The sequence below is a fragment of the Colius striatus genome, chromosome 13 (genome assembly GCF_028858725.1).
Source record: "Colius striatus isolate bColStr4 chromosome 13, bColStr4.1.hap1, whole genome shotgun sequence".
Taxonomy (NCBI): Eukaryota; Metazoa; Chordata; class Aves; order Coliiformes; family Coliidae; genus Colius; species Colius striatus.
The window spans coordinates 2,851,542-2,870,944 of NC_084771.1; the positions used below are offsets into that span (position 1 = coordinate 2,851,542).

Below are 19,403 nucleotides of genomic sequence, written 5' to 3' on the forward strand. Positions count from 1 at the left end.
GCATATCTGGTCATCCAGGACAGAAGGGTGTCTGGTGCCCCATGGCTTGGGGACAGTGTAATGCCACGAGGCTCTTTCTGCTCAATGCCCTGCAATGCAGTCTAAACAAGGACAGCTCTTTGACATTTAGTGCAACTGGTAACCTCAGCAACACCTGCTAGCCTGGTCTCAGTGTCCTGTGACTGTCTTAGAAGCAGTTCTTCTCTGCTGCATACACTCATCTTCTAGGTAAAGCCCTCACCTTCACTGCCTGTGGTCCAAGGCATGACACAGGTGGGCAGCTCAAGCTACCTTCAGTTCCTGATGCCCTTGCTCTCTGCCTTCCCTTTTGGGTGGCTGCCATGGTGGCAGAGGGACAGGAGGCTACCAATGAGCCATTCAGGCTGTGAGCATCCATGGAAGGTGGTCACTGAGGCAAAATCAGCTTTCCTTGGCACAGCACATGTCTAGTCCTGGTCTTGTCCTACTTACAAATCTGACCCACTCTAAGCTTCTCACAAATGAGCAGCTTCCAGCTCTTGATGGCTTTTTGGTGCAAACACTAGTTTAATCCTAGCCCAGCTCAGGAGAGGTGAGCTCAGATGCTGTGTGGGTGCCTGCTTTAGAAGCAGCCATACCAATGTTAACCAGGAGCAGCTCTCTGAGCTGCCTGTGTCATTCAGAGGCCTAAATCAGTGCAAATACCCACAAGAACCCCAAAGGGTGCTCCAGCACATTATTGTCTCTTCCTCACCAAGAAACATTAAAAGCAATTAGATGTGTAGGAATCTGCCTTCCTGCAAGTCTAGGCCTGAGGTATGAGACGCTACATCCCTCCTCACAAGGTCAATTAACATCCCTCTCTGAGGCTTGTTATTTCACTGGCCTCAGTGATGTCTTGTGGCAATGAGTTCTACATTTAATTAGGTGCTGCCTGAGACATGAGTGTATTGCAGTGTTTTGGATGATCCAGTTGCATGGCTGCATTCTGTCGTGAGGCAGAGGAGCAGATGCACATGATAAACACGATTCCTTCTGGTGCCAATCAAGCTTCTCCTCTTTCTCCTCAGGTCACTCCCAAACAGCTCAGGAAGGATCAGTTTAGAAAGGGTATGATCTTGCTGTTGTCCTTAGAGTTTGTGTGTGGGGGCTCATTCTTTAGTTGGAGGTGGGTAACTCTTCCATCTAACACACACACAGACTGAGAGTGGTGATCAGCTCATTGTCCCTAGAGAAGACTAGGCAATTTATTTCCATACTGTGGTGAACCAGTGGTTTGGAGCTTGGTTCCCACTCACTTTAGGAATGAAACTGACAGAACTTTAACTTGCACATGGGAGAGAAGAGGGAAACTGTTCCTAGGCAGGGTATGGGAAGCCCAGCTAGATGAGCAGCTGCAAGCCTGGAAGGCTCAAAGCAGCTTTTAACTGACCAGCACCCTGTAAATCTTCCCTAAACCATTACCTTTGGGTGTTAGGACTGAGATCCCCACAGTTTCCCAGCCTTTTACTTGAGAGCAGCCTGCCTGACAGACTGAAGAGGAGCAAAGGGTTTGTAAGCTCCATTGCAGCATGCAGCCAGAGTAACCAGAGGGTTCAGGCTTTCCCCAGACTGTCAGGAGGGGTGTAGGGAAGCTGGACTGGACACCTAGCAGCAGATATCACTGCTGTCCTCTCAAATCTGTCCCCCCAGCATCACCTTGTGATGAAGGAAAAGCACCTCTGAGTTTTCCATCAATGCTGGTCCTGCTAAGGCAGTGCTGAAGAAGCAGTGCTGCCCACTGAAGGCAGGGAGGGATGTGGGAAGATGCTCTTCCACTTCCCTAATGAACTTACAACAAAACATAGGTGTTTGACCCATCCTATGGGCCTGAACCGACCACAGATCTGCTCTCTGTCCATTTCTGGTGATGGTAGGAATTGCACGTGTGAGATGCCAGAAACAAACTCGTTAGCAATAATTAAGCACAGTGTTAGTAAACCCCTGGGTAACACTAGCCCCAGAAAGGACTGCTCTTCAGCTCTGTACCCATCCCCCTGCAGAGGCCCATCAGGGTACTTACAGCTCCCAAACTTCAGTGGGCAGGCATGCACATCCATGGGGAAGTCCTCCAGGTGCATGGGGCACTCTGCATGAATGGTCAGCCTAGGAGACAAGACAGGGCACGTGGTCAGACACAGCCCCTGTGGCCAAGGCCTCAGTGTGCTCACTAACCCCTGGGTCTCTGGGCAGAAGGCCACCAGCTATGGAGACAACAGCAGGCAGAACAGATCTGGCAACCTTTCCCTTTGTATCAGCTCAACCCTATTGGCTGAGTTCATCCTTATACACTCAGCACAGAGAGTCTGCCAAAGCCCAGGACTTCTGTTTGCTCATGCACAACACACAAAGAGCTCCCTGATGCCTGGGGACAGGGGATATCTTATGGACTGTGCTGGAAAGTAGAGGCAAAGGGCTTCCAGGGAACACAACATGTTCTTCCCAGCGCTCTGGGAGGAGCTGAGGGCTGGTAGTGAGGAAGCCACAGTGTTTGCTGAACAAAGTCAGCCAGAGCCATGGGGTCACAGCTGCTTCTCTGGGGTACAACACACCCCTGTGCACATGGGGCACCTCATCCCACCTCCCCAGCCCTTCTCCTGCTGGTGCCACTGCAGAGGATGCTGCAGCAGATGCAGAACTGCCTCTCCTGGGGCTGTTGTAGGACAACTTGTGAGCTTGACTTGTTCATCAAAACCCAGTGAAGACACCTCATCAGGAAGCAGTTCTCTGAGGGAGGCAGCAGTGTCCTGCAGAACACAGGGCCAGGCATAAAAGGATCTGTCATGAAAGGCTCTACAAAAGGTAGCTCTAAACTCATGTTCCTTCCTGAAGCACTGCAAAGCCTGCAGCCCAGGAGGGGCAGCCAGGACTGACAGCTTCCCAGGAGACCTCTCATACAATCTGCTCTGAAGGAACCATTGGTAGAAAAAAGGATCCTCTCCTGATGGCTCAGCAAAATACCAAATGAACCATGACAGGAGCAACAGGAGCACCCAAGGGCAAGCACCCAGACCTAAGGCTGAAGGGGGAAAACTCAGGTCAAGAGGCAGTTGGAAGCTCCTACTGAGGTGTTTTCCTTCATTGGAAAGAACATTCAAGTATGTCATTCTTCACAGAAAACAATGAGGCTTAGTCAAATGCAAAACAAACCCTGAAGAGAATAAAGGGTTCAGGTGTTGCTGCAAGCAAAGAAGCAAAACAAACCCAAGGGAAATACAAGGGGAGGTTATTCCTTCCAGGCCATAAAGAGGTCTGGTTTTCAAACTTGCCATGAGGCTTGGTCCTTCACAAATCCCTCTAGAAGGCCCTGTGGGGGAAACAAAGCAGAATCCCTGTGGCTTGGAGGTGCCAGGGTGTCCCTGAGGCTCTGGTGGTTGGTGGCAGATGCTGGTGTGCCAGGCAGACACGGAGTGGATTCCTGCCCAGGTGCTGCTGTGGGCTGTGAGAGCAGCCCAGGCTGTGCTGGGAACTCTCTGCTGGCTCTCAACGTTGCTCTGCCAGGTGAGGAAATGCACCTCATGATTTCAGACCCATGTCCAGTTTCATCTGTATCATTTAGAGGGTGTAGGGAAGCTGCCATCCCAGTGAGACACAGGCAGAGGTGTCACATGAAGAAGTTGGGGAGCAGAGCTGGAAGCTGCTCTAAGTTTGATGGGGCAGGTCTGGGTGGCCAAAATCCTCCTGCATGGCCCCTGCAGCACTCACAGCAGGACTTGAAATCCCAGCTAACCCAGCCTTTGGGAGCATGTGGGAGGTGAGGAGGTGGCCCCTTTGCAGGGGCTGCTGGGGTCAGAGTGGCACCATGGGGAGTCTGTGCCTTGCTCTGGTACGAGCTGGCAAAGGAAAGCAGCGAGTGTCCTGCAAACCCTCTGAACACAGTGTTCCAGTGGCACCTCCCTGCTCCTCAATGCAACAGCAGCACAGCTGCATTTCTGCTGGTTTCCAGTGCCAGGCAGCACCATTCTGTCTCCACTGGGCACATGCACCTCACTGTGACCCCTAGAGACACCCCACAGGGGCAGAAAAACCCGCTAAAAGCAACTCCCACAGTTAGGACAGGTTCAGTCCTGATAACCAGCTCGTGGCTATTCAGCAGCAGCAGGATGCCCTGTGGGGACTACTGGCTGCTGAGTCCCCATGCACTGCTGGGTCCCAGGGGCTCCCAGCCCAGCTGAGGCTGGTGCAATGCTCCACACCCTGGCAAGCTGCATCACGGTGGGTTTGTTGGGGCTGTGCAGGCTGACTCCACCTCCAGCAGATGAGGCCAGTGGAGAGAAGCACGAAACCTGGGTGGATTCAGAGCAAATCACACCTTGCTGTCACCTCCCAGCAGCCAGTGCTTACGGCTTCCATGGTTCAGAGGCTGTACCCAGGCAACTGAGTGCATCAGAAACCAAGGGCCTTTTCTACTGTGAACCTGACAGTCCTTTCTGAAGCCATGTACATGGGTAGTGACTGCTATGTCCTGCAGTAAAATCATTGTGCTGACAAAGAGATGAACATGATGGTCTTGCTTGCATTATGTCTGGCTCGAGCTTGGCTTTCTCAGCCAACCAAGCAGCACTGTGTGGCCAGCATGACTTCACTGGAAACAAATGACCTTCTTCTGTCTTGCTGATCTCTTCTTCACTTCTGGTCTGCCTGTACCTGTTCTACACGAGATAGAGCTACATGAGACAGAAGGAGATCTCACCTTTAGGACTTCAACCAAGTCTCATCAAAGTCAAGGGAGAGACTGGCAGTGACTGTGACACACCTACAAGCACATTGTTGGAATGGTTTTCTTCTCAACATGCAAAGGCCACCACAAGCAAATGGCTCATTTGCCCTGATGCCTCTCTTTCATCATCTGAACAAAGATTAGGGTTCCAAGGAGCAGGTATGAAAACCTGGAAGCAAGGTGCAGACTCAACAGCCTTTCATGGAATCCCAGAATCACAGAGTCTCAAGGGCTGGAAGAGATCTCAAAAGCTCATCCAGTGCAACTCCCCTGCCAGAGCAGCACCACCTAGAGTGGGGCACACAGGAACTCATCCAGCTGGGTTTGTCTCCAGGGAAGGAGCCTCCACAGCCCATCTGGGCAGCCCCTGTCAGTGCTCCCTCACCCTCACACTGAAGAAGTTTCTCCCTGTGCCTTTGCTCCTCCTGATGTGTTTCTTTGGTAAAGTTTTCTTCTGTCAGCTCAAAATTCACTGGGGGAGCTTCATGGCTGTTTGTCAAGCATGTCTGCATGCATCTTACCATTTGATTCTTTCTCTGTTTCCTTTCCAACTTCTTTTTGCTTCTAAAATTGATCACTGTCGCTTGTCTAAAGGAAACATCGATGTACCTCCCCTGTCTCCCTCAGTGGGCCACACAAGGCTTCCTTTTTACCTTCCTATTCTTTCATTGGCTTCACCAGCTATTGTTTCAAAAGGCTCTTTTCCAGGTATTCTCTAAGTTGGCTTTTCCAAAGCACCTCTCCTCTGACTGGTGCTTTCCCTCTGTTGCATCCTGAACAGAAGAACAGAAAAGCCTTTCTCATCCACTGGACTGTCTGCAAGTCTTGGCTGTGACCAACAGCTGCTATGAAAAAGGCTGAACCACTCAAAGGACCACAGACAGGAGGTCTGGTGCTTGAATGCTATTTAGAGCAGATAGAAAGAGCCTCAGAGCAGGCCAGAATGGCAGCAGAGACCAGCTGGGACCAGATTGCCCTTAGCCATACCCTCCTGCCCTCTCCAGACCACGGCCAACTTACACTCTTAGCAAGTGTTGTCAAGGGAAGGAGACATCTTTATATGGATGCTGCATGCTTCCACAGCTGTGTGAGAATGCAGCAGTCACATTTGTAATCTAAAAGGTGCTTTATCACCCCAGCCAGTAAACAACACCACAATAAATCCATCAACAAGCCACTGAAAAAGCAACCTCATCCCCCACTTCTCCGCCTCCAGCTGAAGGAGGTTGGAAGTCTCCTGAAATTAAATCCAAACCAAAACATCACCTCATTCTAGGCAAGATGAGTCTGGTTCAGCTATTCCAGCCAGCCTGAAGTCAGCATGTGCCCAGATAAACGTGCTTCCCTGATGAAGGGGGAAGCAGTAGAGGCATCTTCCCTCCCAGGTGTTCTCCCTTGCCCCGACGCACGCCGGGGTGTGCTCGCTGCCCCACACACTCTCCCCATGACCAGACTGCAGGCACTGCTGCTCACTCCTGCACATCCTTCTGCCCCCTCCTCATCCCTCAGCTGTCTTTCACCCTCCTCCTGAAGCCTCTCTTGCACACACTCATCCTTCAGGGGGCTAATTAGCAGAGGTATTTAGCAGAGCTGTGGAATCAATCATGACTGAGGAGAGTGCCCACTTCCCCATCGACTCCTCGTCCCACTGGCCTTCCCTGACACCTCCTGTTGCTGGTGGAGGACTCCTCAGCACCATCTGCTTTGCCTAATAAAATGTCAACATCTCAAACTAAGAGGAATACCTCCTGCTTGCCAGATACTTACCACTGCTTCTGCAGCATCTGGGTTAAAGAGCCTATTGCAAAAATTCTCCTCTCTGCCCCTTCCCCTGTGCAAAGGGACTTATGGCCAGCTTGTCACAGAGGTTTGCTTCACTGCTTCAATGCCTTTCAGCTCCACAAATCTGAGCCCTGAAATGACATTCTAAATCATAGAATCACAGAATGTTGAGGGTTGGAAGGGGCCTGCAGAGCTCACTCAGTGCAACCCCCCAGCCAGGGCAGCACCACCTAGAGCAGGGCACACAGGAACCAGCTGGGCTGGAATGTCTCCAGAGAAGGAGCCTCCACAGCCCATCTGGGCAGCCCCTGCCAGTGCTCCCTCACCTCAACAGGGAACAACTTTGTCCTTGTGTGTCTTTGGAACCTCTTCTGTTGCAGCTTGTTGCCCCTTGTCCTGTCACTGGCCATCCCTGAGCACAGCCTGGCTCCAGCCCCCTGACACAAGGATGTGAAAATCCACCAAGCTACCAGCAATCACACGATCCAGCTGTTGTATCCTTTGGCTCATCTGTCCCAGGCACCAGCAATAACTTATTCTGAACTGTCTTGAAATGAGACCCCAGACTCCTCGTGCTTTCTCTTCACTTTGCTGCCACAACGGCACCAAAACTGGAACATCCAGGAGAGAAACCATGTGGTCTTTTTATTCCTCTTTAAAGTCAGGGGAAGTGCTTTGAACTGCTCAACACAATGGCAAGAAGTGTGAATCAGGCTAAACATACCTCTGGCAGGGCTGACTGTACAACAAACCACTTGAGCTCGGTTCTCATGGTTACCAGGAGCTTAGCAAAGCCTTTGATGTGTCATTAGAGCCCCTGTCGTTACCTGCGTCGTGCTGCAGGATGAGCCACAGCCTCAGCCCCATCGCTGGGACGCAAATGTAATAATCCCTTGGTGTATGTGTGGTACAAAAACATGACAGCACCCTGCACAGCAGAAGTGATTTTGTTTATGCCAGGGATATTGCTTGAGTTTTGTCCTGGTTTCTCCTCTAGGAGATTCATTAAGAAGCACAGTCAAGCCGAAGAGTGTTTACGGTTTAGGCTGCGTGAGAATCTAGGTTAGGTTTAATTGCTGGGGTTTGAGCTTGAAAGCCAAATTGCTTCTAGGATCCTTGTGCTGGATCTGAAAGTGCTGAATTCACTTTGCATCCTTCCCCAGCCCCTGGAGATTTCAGCCCATGATGGCAGAAATGCAGCGAGATAAGGGGCTCTCTGAAGACTTCTCTCTCCTGGGATGGCTTCCTGACAAAAGTCTACCTGCACAAAACCAAGCCTGCAAAATGCAAGCTTCCAGAATCTGCAGGGCAGAGAAAAGCAAGCTGTACAAATCTCATCTCTTCCTCTGCCTGTGTGTTTAGCAGTCTAGTTTGTGTCTGCTTGGATCCATCAATGCTGTTGTCTAGCCCTGATGTGGGATGCAGCCAAATGGCTGCCAGTGGCTACTACCCAGAGGAGCTGGTGCTGGGATGTCCCAGATGCTGCTCTTGCAGAAGGGAGACTGATGGCTGCACCTCCATTGCATGGCTCCAGCCTACAGCTCTCACAAGTTGCCCAGTGGCTGAAAAAAACCAAACAGTAAAGCCAACCAGCTTGAGAACTGAGCAGAGAAGAAGCTCCTGCACAGGCTGGAGGGTTGGGCAGGGAGAAATCCAATGAAATCCAACAAGGGCAAGTGGAGAGTGTTCCATCTGGGAAAGAATAAACCCATGGACCAGCACAGGCTGGGGAATGAACTCTTAGAGAGTAGGACAGGGGAAAGGGAGTTGGGGGTGCTGGTGGGCAGCAGGATGAGCAGGAGCCAGTGATGTGCCCTCGTGGGCAAGAAGCCAATGGCATCCTGGGGTGGGTTAGAAGGGCTTTGGGCAGTAGGGCGAGGGAGGTTCTGCTCTCCCTCTGCTCTGCCCTGCTGAAGCCTCATCTGCAGTCCTGTGTCCAGTTCTGGGCTCCCCAGACTGAGGGGGGTTCTCATTAATACAAGTATTTAAAAACTGTTTGTGAAGGGGATGGGGCAGCACTTTTTTCTGTTGTACCCAGTGACAGGACAAGGGGTGATGGACAAAAACTGGAACACAACAAGTTCCACTTAAACACAAGGAAAAACTCTCTCAGTGCTGAGGTGAGGGAGCCCTGGCCCAGGCTGCCCAGGGAGGGTGTGGAGGCTCCTGCTCTGGAGCTCTTCAAACCCCCCTGGACATGTTCCTGTGTGACCTGATCTAGGTGGGAGCTGCTTGAGCAGGGGAGTTGGACTCGATGTGACCTTTAGAGGTCCCTTCCAAACCTCACCATTCTGTGATTCTGGGATTCTGTAAAGACAACACAAAGGCTTTGCTGGGAGAGACAGTGCAGGGCTCTGTGGTTTCAAAAAGCAGCCTGGGAAGCTCAATCCCCTGAGCATGCTGCAGGAGGTAAACGACTGTCATCCAGTGTTCAGCAGCCCTGGGAGTATTGCACATGTCCTGGATGCCTCTGTGATCAGCTTTCCCTCCTGTTCTGCCTCTGCCTCACCCCAGGGTTCACCAAGCTTCCTTCCCAAGTGCTCAGGTACTGTCACTAAGGACTTCATGCTGTCTTTATCAATGCAGGTTCTTGAGGCAAAGTCTTTGGGCATACAGATGAATGCGTCAGTCTGGCAGTTAAACATCCTTTAAGTGCATAACTTGAGCACATATTGTCTGGGAGCCACTCTGACAATAACCACAAAGCCTCAACATGCCACTCTGACAGTCCTTGTGAAGTGCAGGAGAGCTCTTTAAAGCCTGGGTCCTCAAAGTTGAATCCCATTGGCACAGCGTTAAGCTTTCACTGCTTTCATATGCTTCAAGGCCAGGGAGAACCAGAACATTATCTGTGTGCCCCATACAATTCAAGCCAGTGAGTACATGCAGAGATTGCTGCAGCAGCTGAGTTTTTATCTGTACCTTATGTAAATCCACACACAATTCCCAGTTTGCTGTCCTCAGGTCTGACACCAGAGCTTGGAGGCCCTAGCTGGGCTTTTGTGAACTACTGGCATCTTGGAGGAGCTCCACGAGCAAGACCACAGAGGCAGGGAGACACAGTAGAACCATGTTCCCCATGTCCTCTAAAGCAGCTGGAGTGGCAGGGAAGAGGCAGAGGGATCAGTAATCCTATCTCTTCCTCAGCAGCCAGAAGAAGGGAGGTAGAGAGATGCAGTTTTGTGTTGTGGTGGCAAAGTCCACGTCACCCAGGTGCCGAGATCTGAGCCTGTGATGGGGTGTTTGCACCGTGGCCTTGCACCAGCCCGTGTGGAGGCTGTGCCATGACTGAAGGAAATCTCTGGACACTCAGCTACAGCTGCTGTGTGAGTCCTTGGAGCTCAGGTCAGTGATAAAGAGGTTCTCTCCAGGAGCTATAAATATTGTCACACAGGTGTGGTTTTGCTGGATGCACGTGTCAAGAGTTGCTGTTCCACCAGAGCAACTTCATCTGTAAGTGTAAGGCTTGACTAAGAGAAGTTGGCTTTCACAGCAGGATAAATGGCAAGAGAAGTGCCTCTAATTGCACATCAGCAGAACTGATCCCTCAAGGATGCTGGGCTGGTACAAGCTAAAGGAATAGGGTATGTCTCAGGAATTAAACTGCATGGCAACCTAGCAGTCCAGACTGAGCCTGTAAGGGATCACCTGGGCAGTCCTGCCAGTCCAGGGGAAGTCTGGTGGAGATGCAGTCAGCAGGACACAGCATGGCTCTGTGGCTTGCATGGGGTGTCAGATGTGTGAGGCTGAGACCAGCTTCGTACTCCTGCTCCTTCCTTTGGGAAAGACACGTGTGCATGCTCCTGGGCATGGGGGAGAACAGCACTTGTGCCACTTGGACATAAAACACAAGACTCCTTCCAGACCTTTCCTGTGAGGAGGTTTCAAAGCACTTAACAAGGGAGGGTGATACCATCATTATCCTTTTACAGGGCAGCTGGGGTGTGAGTGCCCACGAGTGGCAGAGCCAGGCAGGACTCGGTCTCTGAGCCTCAGTCTGATGCACAGTCCTGTGTCCCTGCATCTGCAGGGAGAAGAGCAATCATCAGATGCACCTTGGACACAGACATCCCATCCTGGCTGTGCTGAACTGCAAATACAGAGGAGTTCTGCTTTGCCCTTGACACCTTGTCCTGTGCAATGGCCAGTGCTTTTCAGACAGCCAGCAGTAACCACATCTCCAGCACCAGGCTGGTCCAGTACCTCCCAGAGCCCCATCAGGACAGCTTCACACATACCTGCACAGCAGCACCCTGTGCTGGGTAAGGAAAAGATCTCCTGGCACTGAGTGATACAACAGGCCTCATATCCAACCCTCAACTTCTTGGTACCTCCAAGTGGGGTCTTACAAAGCCTTAGAGGGGCTGAAGAGGAGCAGGAGCACACTCAAAGGGAGGTTCAGACCCTCCCTCATCCTCCCTTTCTTTGAGGGACAGATAAACTGAATGATGTGATGACTTCATTCTAAAAAATACCATAGCTCCATTTTCTGCAAGCAGCTGATTCCCCAGAGCCTGGAGATGCTGCCATCCTGGCACCTGCCCAGCCCTAAATGGAAAAGCAAATCCAATACTTTCTCAGTCACACCAAGCTTGCTGGAGCTAATGGCTGTTTGCTGAATATAGAAGTGAGATGATATAAAACCCCTGAAATTGAGTCCTTTTTTTGCTGTCTTAGGCCAGTAGCTCCTGTAATACTTTGCAGCCAGACAATGATACAAACCCAGGGGGGGTGGGGAAGGAGAGTGGGGGGTGTTAGTCATCCACATACAGGTCAGAGAGATGGAAGCAGAACTGAGCCCTTTAGTCAAGCTGGGCTTCTCCCTTCATTTACCCCATCTGCCTCAGTAACGTGAGATCACTGATGTGTGGAGACCTAAACCCCTAAGGCACTGGCAGGATTAGCTCATATTGGAGAGCTGCTGCACAAAAGCAGAGCATTGTTTATCAATGTGGGCTCCAAAACTTGCTGACACTATGTAGATACGCAGCCAGCTGAAGGGTGAAGAGATGAAACTCTGTCTCGTCCTCAAAAACCAGAGGTGGAAGTGCAGAACCCACAACAAAGCCTGGTACTAGTTAGGGTCAGCTTGAAGATGAAAGCACAGAAAACAATTGCTGCAAAGACAGACTTCCACCTTCCCAAAACCAACCCAGTACTTTTCCTGTGCATCTATGTGCAACTTGTTGTTTCACTTACAAGCCCATTTACTTGGGAAGACAAATTAATGCACCAGCTCCAAGTGGCAAACGTGATTTACATGGGTGACTGGCTTACAAGCACAGAGGAGCACCTGAATAGCTCTGGAATGAACTCACAATTAACCCAAAAGCTTTTCTCTTGGTGCTTCCCACCTGCTGATGAGTGTATGTGCTGGGGTTGTTCTTGAGAATAGAGTCAGTGGGAAGCAGCACAAGCCCTGCTGGCATGTACCCTGAGGTCCCATCCTTGCCTGCAGGTGTGTAGGGACCTGGAAGAGCCCACCCCACGAGACACAGACTGACCTCATGGTGTACAGGAGGGTGCCGTTGTCCACCAGACGCAGCAGCTTGTTGGGTGTTGTCATGTTATGGGCCACAGATTTCTTCCCATTGTGGAAGAAGGTGTCAGGAGTCCAGATCTTACTGGCCAGCAGGTTGTTCAGGGGCAGGATTTTCATGGGACCATCAAACTTCAGCCTTTCATCTCTCCAGGATTGCCGGAAAAAGACGTCGATAGTGTATTCCTTTGTGGAGAAAGGAGAGAAAAACAGCTCTTGTTTTACTCAGCTCCTCGTTGCAACCAAACCACTGCAAGGCATCACAGAATCACTGAATGGTGGGGGTTGGAAGGGACCTTTAGAGATCACCCAGTCCAGCCCCCTGCAGAAGCAGGTCCTGTGCTCTGGCTGAAGTGAAGCACGATGCAAGAAGCAGCAGAGATTAATGTCAGTGGATACATTTGTGGAGGGTAGAGGGAATTTACCACGGTTTGTACAATGACTTGGGTACGATGCCAAAACTTGCACATCAGCATTTCTGACCACTGCACACACCACACACAGTGGCCAAGCCTGGGGCAGCCCTGCTGCACCATCACCTTCATCCAGCTATTTCAAGGGAGGGAGCTACTGTGTGTAGCTGTGTGGGAACTGGAAAAAGGCTGAAATAAAGTTCTCTGAGGTTGGAATTTGGCCAGGATACTGCTAATTATACCACTGCTCATTAAAAAGGAATGATGAAATAAAGCTTCATGATATTATCTTAATGTTACCTTTCATTCCCAAGCTACCTCTAGACCAGCATTGAATGAAGGACCTCACACACTCGCACTGCAAGATCCTGGGGCTTCATTCCTTCTTCTTATTTTCCAATTTCCCCTTTTTTTTGTGGGGAAACCCATTCCCTAGGCAAATTCCACTTGGGGCACTCAGAAGTCGTGTCTTTGTAACTCTGCAGGCAGGGGCAGCTCCTCACTTGGTGTGTGCTGCTTCAGAAACTGCTTGCCCAAGCAGCAAAGGTTCCACAGCCACCCCAAGGCCCATGAGAGCAATCTGCCCAGTGTCTGGTGTAAGGGACTGTTATTCCTTGTCACCTTTTAACCAGCCCACGGCCTCTGAGGGTTCATGTCACTTGAGGGAAAGGCTTGAGCGTGTCAGTGTGAGCTGCACCACTGCTCATCTCCACAACACACACCTCCTCGTGCTACGAGGGATCTCAGGAGGCATTCAGAGAGAGACGGGGGCTTCACAAAATCTGCCTGTCCCAGCTGTTCTTCCCCTGCCACTGCAGATTTATAGTCTTTATTTACAGGTTCCTGGAGGCTGCAAGACCAACTAAACTTATCATTGTGAGTGATTTCTTTCCTGCAGCTCTTCTCAGCAGCATTTAAAAGCTGCTGTTCATCAGTTTCCTGTAGGTTATAGAAAGTCCTGCAGGTTTTGCAGCAGATGGCAATCGAATGAGAGCATCTTGGTGAAGAAATCCATCCCTGTTCCCTGGCCACAGAGCCATTCCTGCTCAAGTGTGAAGTTCCTGGAGCCTGGCTGGGGGAAGGAATGAGAAGATCATACATTCCCACAGGCTCTGTCCTGTACAAGATATCCTGCCTATTTGTGGAGCTGGTTTTCACTTTGTGGTTTTAAGCTCAATAAAAGCTATCAAACCAAAGGACATGTTGCTTCTGCCTACGTGCAGCCCCAGGAGGCAGGCTGGGGAAAAGCCCATACCAGGAGAAGAGCTATCTCATTCAGAACTCCATGTTCCTGTGTGAAGAACCCCAAAGAAGCAAAACCTCTGCAACAACTTCCCAGGCCTTGTGTATCTTCTTTTATGCTAAGACATCATGTTCAGATTCTCCTCCTCTTTTCTATACTCTCCTTTGTTCTACGTTATGCTCTTCTCCAGCTTGTAGAAGTGACCAAAACCATTGAGTCTGTCTCCAGAGTCCATCTACCAAAGCATGAAACTCCCCCTCTTTTATCCCCAGTTTCCTGGGGACTGGGGCAGAGCTGCAAGAGCTCACTGAAGATCCAGGTGTACGTCAGGTCCTGTCAGGCTCTGCTTTTCAAACCAAACTGAGAGATTAGAAGTCCCTTGGAGCATCTCAAGGAACAGTTTACATGTACTCCTCCACACTTTGTAACCAGCTGCTCTCCTCTGCTCCCACAGCAGCTTTACCTGCCTCTCCATCAGCATAAATGCCCGTGTGTGTGTGGATGCAGCAGCAGCTTTCCACGGCGGTGAGGAAGGGCTGTGGGAGGGCTGGCAGTGGGATCACCAGGCAGATGTGAGCAGGGAATGAGGGTCTTCCCCACTCCTGAGGGGAAAGGAGCCACTGCACAACAGCAGGCTCTCCCCACACGTCCTGAGGAGATGGGGTTTCTCTCCCTCTCTCATGCTTTTGAGTGCCTTTAGCCCCAGAAGAGCACACTAAGCCCCAGTGGCTGTGCATGTGTAAGACACATGCAACCAGAGCACACGGAGGGGAGATCATTTCTTATTCTTTAACTGTCTTCCTAATTCTAAATTCATTTTGCCAAATCACATTGCAGAAAATACTTCCCTCTTTTCAATGCCTCATATTTCTTCTTCACAGTTCATTATACACACTCCCTTAATCAAATATGCTCCACCTTGGAAGTAATTATCAGATACTCCCCAAGGGCTGAGATTGCTGCATATATTATGGGTCTCCTTTGCAGCAGGAAAGCAAGCAAGAGACAGAGAGAATTCAGAGGAGACTAATCCTCTTGGCTACACTGACATGGAATCAGCTTCTAAGCCTGGAAGGAGTGGTCTTTCCAAAGCAACGTGGGGTCAGCACCTCAATGAGACACAGAGCTTTGATTCTGCCCCAGCTCCTCTGTTTGCCAGCACAGGACTGTCAGTGGGACAGCTGAGGAGATGCTCATGGCCACATCTGCACAGGAGATGAAACCTTCCCACAGGACATTACTCCTGCCTGCCCCATCTGGGGAGAGCCAAGCCTGCTCCCTCCACAGCCTGGGCTGTGCCAGCACCAGGTCACCTCTGACACTGGATGCTCAGGAAGGTCCCAGTCCTGAATGTGTGGCTGTCCTCATGTGGCACCCTTGAAATGCTGAGCAGCCATCAACAGCCAAGTCTTCCCTGTGTGCCTGAGTGCATGTGGAATATGAGCTGCAAGAAATGCTGTTGAGAAAGCTCACTATTAATTATGCTCCACAGTCCTGTATTAATTAGAAGACAAACTGCTGTGGGAATACAAGCCTAAATTCAGACCTCAGGCCTTTTCATTAATAATTTTCCCTGAACATGTCAAAACACTGCAATCAGTTAATCCTTCTTCTTTTTCCTCTTTTGCTTTCCTTCTGGTTCAAGCACTAAGGACAGCTTGATGGTGAAACTGGCCACCAAAACAGGCCAGATCATAGAATCACAGAATGGTGGGGGTTGGAAGGGACCTTTAGAGCTCAGCCAGTCCAACCCCCTGCAGAAGCAGCTCCCACCTAGATCAGGTCACACAGGAACGTGTCCAGGCAGATCTTGAAGCCCTCCAAGGAAGGAGCCTCCACAGCCTCCCTGGGCAGCCTGGGCCAGGGTTCCCTCACCCTCACAGTAAAATAGTTTTCTCTTATGTTTAAATGGAACTTTTTGTGTTCCAGCTTCATCCCATCACCCTCCTCTTCCTAAAGGAGCAGCCTGCTTCCTCCATGCACAGTCAGCTCAAGGAAAACTGGCTACACTGGTTTGCCAAGGCATGAAATGGGTGATGCATGCTATGGACAGCTTTTGGTCCCATGGGCAGACCTCCTCATTTCACATTAAAGAAAAAGATACTAAAGCCTGCAGTGTGCAAAAGCTTCCCCTCTCCAGGGCTGTGTTATCAGTTGGTTTCTAAAAGCCCAAAGGTCCCTGAGAAACAATCCCTGTCTGCCCTCTGCACTGAGCTCCCCTGGCCTGCAAGAAGGTGATGATGAGGCTGACCCGTGCCCAGGCAGGCAGCTGGGATACTCCCTTGTGTTCCTGTCCCTTAGGAAGATCCTGCTTTTGCCCATGTTGCCCAGGGATGAGGGTGGGACACGTCTGCCATCCCTCCTCGCGAGGCGAGCAGCCGGCGGCACCTACCATGTCTGTGTCCGAGACAGGGCCGAAACTCGTCACGTAAATGTCTGTCTTGACTTCAGTTACGCTGTCTGGGACAAAAGAGAAAGGAAAAAGGAGAAAAGCAATTAGAGAAGTGAATTTGCTTGTACAGGGGAGGGTTTGGGTTTTGTTCTGCCCTGGCTTTTCCTGCCAGGCACCTCCCTGGCGAGCGCTCAGCCAGCCTGCATCGTGCTCTCTGCTGTGCCCTGAACAATGGCCGATTTTATCACTCCTAATTGGGCTAATTCATCTCTGATGTAGCTCTGCTGCTTTCCACACATACATCAAGGATGAAAATGTCCTGCACAGCCAGACAATGTGTATTTACAAAACATATGTGGCTACACGATGCGTGTGCTACAGAGCTCTCAATACTGAGGTAAAGCCCTGGTGCTTTGCAGCTCCTTTTAAAATGAAATCCCTTTGTGTCTCCCAGCCTGATAAACAGCCTAGCAATGTTCCACTAGTTTTAGGAAGCCCTGAGTTTGTCAGAGCTTCAGGCTTATCTGCATGTACAAAGAGTCAATGTTGTGATTGCCTTTCTCTAAGTGCTGAGCTCCTAGGGCTGCTCTTGCACAGTGTCACACGCTGCCTTGCAACCCCTCCTGGATGCTGGACAGCAGCCTCACTTGCCCCAGCAAAACCACAGAGCCTTGGTTTCTACTCCAAGAGCTAAAAGCCCAGGGAGAATCTTAATCCCGTGCCTTCAGGTAAAGATTGAAGTGTTTTGAGAGGAACAAAGCCACCAGCACACGTGCCAAACAGCACACACAGCTCTCCTGCTGGACTTCATCACCATTCTGGTGTGTTTCCTGACTGAAATCTCAGCTGCTGTCCCCCTTTGCAGGGAAACCAAGGCACAGTGATTTGACAGATTCATGGTCCTACGTGCTGCCCACGGGGCTGTACTGAACAAATGATGGATGAAGTGCCTTGAGTGTAGCACTGCTTTACCATAAATCCTCACCTCTTTAGGGACAGACCATGCCTTTGGGCTCCTTTTGTATGGCATTAGCTAGCCCAGAGCTGCTCTCCCAATGAAAGAATCAATTTAGAGACTCCTAGAAGAGTTCATGTGTTATGTGCAGTCCCCTGTGTGGGTGACTGCAGCAGCTTTGCAGGTACAGTGGATGGCCCATTGCTCAATTCAGTTATGGAAATCCTTCTGGCCCCTGACAGTTACTCTGCAGTACTATGGAGCTTAGTTTTGCTCTTCCAAGTTCTGTATCCAAAACAAGATAATGCACCCTGGCAGGGTTTTCTCCTTAATGGCTAAAATCTATGTATACACGTCGTTGGTGATTACGGCTGGAAAGCTCCCGACACAGCCCGTGGCTGATGTTATTGTGCTACATCAGTAACCCTTGATCTCGTCTGGATGCAATAAAAAGAAGGTTAAAGAGAAATATGTATCTGAAACACCCAGAAGCCAACAAGACATCACCCTGAACAAAATCAGTTACTTCTCTAAGACTTAAACGCTCAGGGTATTGTCTCTGCCTCCCTCCAAACCAGTCTGCAAATGAGATGGCTGCACAGTTAGTGAGGTGAGGCTCTTCCCACTGACACATGCAGAGAGAGAAAGACAATTATGGTTTACAGAAAACACAAACTCTCTCTCCTCTTCTATTCTTGGCATTCAGGTTGTGCAAAATAATAATTTACAGCCATGGTTATCAGACTGGGACCTGTGCCCACCCATGGCCCGTGAAGCCAGTCCTCGAGAGGTGCAGAATCAACTGGCCCCTTCACCAGAGGGGACAGAGTGGGAGGGGACCAGGAAAGGACAAGGCTGTGCTCAGGGATGGCCAATGATAGAACAAGGGGCAACAAGCTGGAACTGAAGAGGTTCCAAAGACACACAAGGACAAAGTTGTTCCCTGCTGAGGTGAGGGAGCCCTGGCAGGGGCTGCCCAGATGGGCTGTGGAGGCTCCTTCTCTGGAGACATTCCAACCCAGCTGGTTCCTGTGTGCCCTGCTCTAGGTGGTGCTGCTCTGGCAGGGGGGTTGCACTGGCTGAGGTTTCCAGGCCCCTTCCAGCCCTTGAGATTCTGTGATCCATGTTTTACAAAGGGACCCTTGGGGTCCAAGTAGGAGAGAAGAGATTCGGGAAGTGATGAGGAGGTAAAAAGGCAGAACTAGCTTTGGACACTTTTTGATACGATTCTCCTATCTTCACATGAGCCTTTCTGTCCTTATGCTGTAACCTGGTTGTCAGAGAGCTCCAGAGATCCCTTCCCATCCCTTCAATCAACTACCAAATCCAATTGAAGATAATGGCATTAATAAATGCCAGTAATTGATTAATATTAATAATGAATTACAGCCTGAGTGTGAAGAGGCTTCCCCACTCCCAGGCTGCACACACAGTCCTCAGGCCAGGCCATGTGGGACCTGCTGAGCTCAAAGAGGCTCCTCATTGAGCAAAAAGTAGAAAAATGGGCTCCCTGCACCTTTGATGGCAGAAGGCAGCCTGAACTGTGCCTGTTAATGTGTGCTCCTAAGGGCAGGATTTGGCTGGAATCCGGAGGGATTTCTGAAATTAAATCACTGCTATGCATGCAGGGATTTCAGCAGAGCTGGGAAATCCAGAGATAAGTAAAACAGCAGCAGAACAGAGCGAGCTCCTGCCTCAGGGATTCACTTCCTTCATGATCCTACAGCCCAAGAACATCCGTGCTGCTTGCATCTCTGCCCGAGCTCATCAGCTGTGTGACCGTGAGACCTTCTCCTCCAGAGAAACCAGGAGCTATTCTGCCAGCTTCCCTTAGCCTCACCCTACCCACCCTGAGCCTGAACAAGAAGAAACTGCATCTACTTTTGCAGCAAAACAAAGCTGAGGGAGGAGCATCTCCTGCAGGGCAGGGAAACTCCTTGGCTGCCTCTCAATCCAAAGACAAACTCTCACTGCAGCTCAACTGTCTTGCCCAGCTCTCGCCAAAGACAGAATAATTAAGGACTGCACTGTAGAGGGTTAAGCACTTTGCCTAGACCTGTTGCAGAACATTAAATGGCATTTCTCCTTTCCTAGCATCATTCTTCCCTGTGACTCAAAGGTTTTCTACTTGCACAAGGGAGCTGAGCCTTCAAGCCTGCTGGTACATCAGGCAGGTGCTGCTGGTCCTGTTGTGTAGTTGGGGAAACAACAAAGGAAAGACTTGGTTCAGGGGAAACAATAAAGGAGAGACTGTTTCAGGTAGGAAGCTGGTGTGGAGGAAGGACTTGAGCCAAGCTCCAGCTGCCCTGGGGAATGGCGTAGGCTGGCACACCCCTGCCTA

General features: G+C 50.5%; 1 protein-coding gene across 1 annotated transcript in view; it reads right to left on the bottom strand.

The window, feature by feature from the left end:
* The window catches only part of GABRA3 (gamma-aminobutyric acid type A receptor subunit alpha3), a 62,656-nt gene that overhangs the window by 16,448 nt on the left and 26,805 nt on the right, over positions 1-19,403 (bottom strand). The window contains exons 3-5 of the mRNA XM_062007038.1: positions 16,108-16,175; positions 12,025-12,245; positions 2,042-2,124 (exon numbers count right to left, since the gene is read on the bottom strand). Coding sequence (XP_061863022.1) covers positions 2,042-2,124; positions 12,025-12,245; positions 16,108-16,175 — 372 coding nt within the window. The remainder of the gene's footprint in view (positions 1-2,041; positions 2,125-12,024; positions 12,246-16,107; positions 16,176-19,403) is intronic.